Source organism: Phaseolus vulgaris, chromosome 7 (assembly GCF_051622355.1).
Source record: "Phaseolus vulgaris cultivar YP4 chromosome 7, ASM5162235v1, whole genome shotgun sequence".
NCBI lineage: Eukaryota > Viridiplantae > Streptophyta > Magnoliopsida > Fabales > Fabaceae > Phaseolus > Phaseolus vulgaris.
In genome coordinates this window covers 10944949-10948189 of record NC_143504.1, presented here as the reverse complement: position 1 = coordinate 10948189, position 3241 = coordinate 10944949, and the positions used below count along the sequence as shown (strand labels likewise).

At 38.7% G+C, this 3241-nt stretch overlaps 1 protein-coding gene across 1 annotated transcript; it reads right to left on the bottom strand.

Moving 5' to 3' along the window:
- Nucleotides 1–1648: 1648 nt before the first annotated feature.
- Nucleotides 1649–2397, bottom strand: LOC150025775 (uncharacterized). Its single transcript, XM_090304728.1, has 2 exons — nt 2113–2397; nt 1649–2029 (listed from the first exon to the last, which is right to left on the bottom strand). Exons 1-2 carry the CDS (start codon nt 2395–2397, stop codon nt 1649–1651), a joined length of 666 nt encoding a protein of 221 aa, XP_090160854.1.
- Between the last annotated feature and the right edge of the window lie 844 nt (nt 2398–3241).

Here is a 3241-nt window from a genome sequence, read left to right as displayed (position 1 = left end):
AACATTTCAATTTGACCGGGGATTGCGGGTTGAGGTTGAGCACCTTGAAGATGTTGTTCTGGCAATTGATCATCTTCATCATCTCCTTCGTCCTCCACTTGAGACCTACCGAGTTGTCATACACCATTGACCTGGAATATATTTAATTTGGTCATACTCTTTTTGGCGAAATAATGATTCCATCCAAGCATTACCGCTTGTTCATTTTCCAAGTCGAAGCCATATACCTGCAAGATGCGTGTTATCAAAATTGTATAGGGCAGCAACATGTTGTTATCCCGACATTTCATCATGTGTTGCATGATGTAATGTGGCCAATTAATCATTATGTTATTTTTATGCACCAGATCATGAAAATATCTTCATTTAATACTTGTGCGAATTTGCTTCCACAAGGGCACACCATATGCACCCATGTGTAATGTAGTAGCCGGTCATTCATTGTTAGACTACCGACATTTCTGACATTGTGTTCCTGAACATCTTCACGAAGCATGGACGATAATGCTAAGGCTCGATCAAAATTACATTCCTCAGGGATCGTCCCAGGTGTTAACTTAACACCACCATACCTCAGATCAACAATATTCATCCAATCCATTTCATTGATGTGTATCCACTTGCCACAAATCTCAATGGCAAGTTCACTAAGAGGTGTGATCTTCAAATTTGTATAAAACACTCGCACCAATTCCTCATAGTAGGGAAGTTTCATTCCAAGGAAAGTTTGTAAGTGTTGGAAGTTTAGAAGCTTTTGAAATTCAAACCCTCGTGCAGCAAAAAAAGGAGAATGCATTACTTTCAGAGTTATGACTGGTCTTCCATGAAAATGGTTTTGAAAGACCATCATTTGCCATTTTGAAGTAAAGTATCTTGAATAATCAAGTACTTCTTCAATCCCCGTTGCTGGTGGAGGATTCTCGGCATGACATTCTGCTGGCTCTCTACCCATACGGGTTCTGTGGCATTTATGGGATGATGATGTCATCTATAATGCAAATAGTTCAATATATAGAAAAAATTAAAAATTCATGACATCAAATATGAAACTCAATTTTAAGTAAAGGAAAGTTATCACAATATCATAAACCAATTAAATGAAGTTATCAAACACAATAGTAGAAGTGCAAAAGTGAATAATAATAGTTCTATTGATAATTGTCAATAATAACAGTTCTAGTGATAATTGTCCAACAAGAAACATAGAGAAACAAATTAACCAAGTGAAATCAAATTAAGACATCATAAACTGAAGTAGAAGATATGGAGGAACCGCCGACGCATGAAATATGAAATCAACGCCTAGTCATGAATGCAAACAATTTGGTCATGCGACACTCGTATGGTATCCCAAATAGTTGTTTAACTCTGCCTGGATGCTCACATAAGAACTTGTAGCATTGATCCATGACTTGTTCGTCCGGGATGTTAAGCTCCACGAGCATTGCCCAAATATCAGACTCTGAGTATTGGTATGAGGAATGGCGTCGATGGTGGTGTACATGCTCAGCATATAGGTCGTTTCTTCGTCTAATTTCGGCAGCTATATGTTGAGCTGTCGTTGCCTGTGCACGAGCGATATCCACCAACTGAGAGGCATTTTCATTTCCATCCTTCATTGATGACACACATTGTTGAAGATTAGTATTCAACAATGCAAAATGTTCATCAATATCGTCCATAGTAGGGCCTTTTCTCTTTGATCCTCGAGATGAGGATGTGCTTGCAGAGCCAGCAGACGACATAGAAGGAGTGTTTGACGGTGTGTAAGAGTGTCACTAGATTGGACATGAGGACCAGGTGATCGTGGGACGTAGTCATCTGCCTCCTCATAGTTCGGTTGGTCGGGGATATAATCCATATTATTGTCCCCAAGGTTGACACTATAATTACTCATGTCAGGAGGTGAATTCATGTCACAGGTTGTCCTGACCCGACTTCCCGTGGCTCTATCATTAGACAACAACTCCTCTATGAGGTCATAATGGGGAATGAGATTCACACGCCATTTCGTCGCAGATGGTTTGGCCTACATACATGTCAGATATTAGTATTTTATGCCAAATGTGAAGTCAAATGTATTTGTTCAATAAAAAATACTTATCACCGTACCTTAATCAGCTTACTCCAAACTTCGTCCTCGACTTCAAAACGTTTGGTGGTCTGGTTCCATGCGAAACCACTCAATCCCCCAAACATATCATGGACTTCCCTCCACCTATCCTTGAGGCTTTTCTGACGGTTCTTCACATTATTTTTCTTAATACCCGATAAGCCAGCCTCATTTAAAGCCATAACTATGTTAGTGTATCCTTGAGTGGTCCAGCTACCATCAATTCTACACCCTTTTCGTACCTCGTCAATCATTGCATTGAGCAAAATTAGGTTCATCTCCATCGTCCACTTCGTGAACGCTGCAAATATGTTTTGAGTTGGCCAATCTTTTCTCCCTTGAAAACAAGGTGCATCAGCACGTGAAACCTTAACACGTACATGAGTCCCATCTATTGCCCCTAAACAATGCTAATGTAAACCAAATTTCATAAGTTTTATTAAACACAAAATAAATAAAACATTATACGTGATTTAAAATAATATTATCATAAACAAACATTAAAGTAGGGGTAAAATCGATTGTTGTTAAGGATGTGCGGTTCTACAACCGTTCCATTTGGTTGAATTAAGAATTCCTCCTCCAACCTTAATATTGCACTCAAAACATTATGAAAGTGACGGGAAACTGTTTCTCCAGACCGATGAAAAAAGAATGACACACTTCGATTCTTCACATTATGCCCAGTAATGTGCAGAAATTTCACAACTTGTTCTTCCACGGTTGATTGATATGCATCTTTAACAAGTCCAGTTCCTCGTATTCGTTGACATAATTGAAGAAAAGGTTTTGGTCCCATGCAAATAATATCACAACATTGTTCAGTGTGAACCAAGTACTCCATCAATTCTTGTCTGCGACGCTCATTTTGTGGTTGGAACTCACTAATACAGTTCCTTGTAGTACACACCGTACGTAACAAATTCAATCCAAAACCAATCATACAAAGGATCATCACTGAAGGACCTTCAGTATTTTTTTTTTTTAATTTGTTCTTGTATTTGTGAAATTAAATTCATGTTTGCCGCAACAAGGTCGTCATAAATTGCAACCGTTTACTCAAAATGTACCATCTCTGCCTCGTCGTAATGGCTACCCGAATTCATAATGTCATCCACGAAATGTAGA

Excerpts from the sequence above, each read along its gene's own strand:
- LOC150025775 (XM_090304728.1), bottom strand. The coding sequence starts at position 2,397 with ATGGAGATGAACCTAATTTTGCTCAATGCAATGATTGACGAGGTACGA. Across the intron at positions 2,030-2,112 it reads TTTGGAGTAAGCTGATTAAG|GCCAAACCATCTGCGACGAA; the intron begins GTACGGTGATAA and ends ACATGTATGTAG.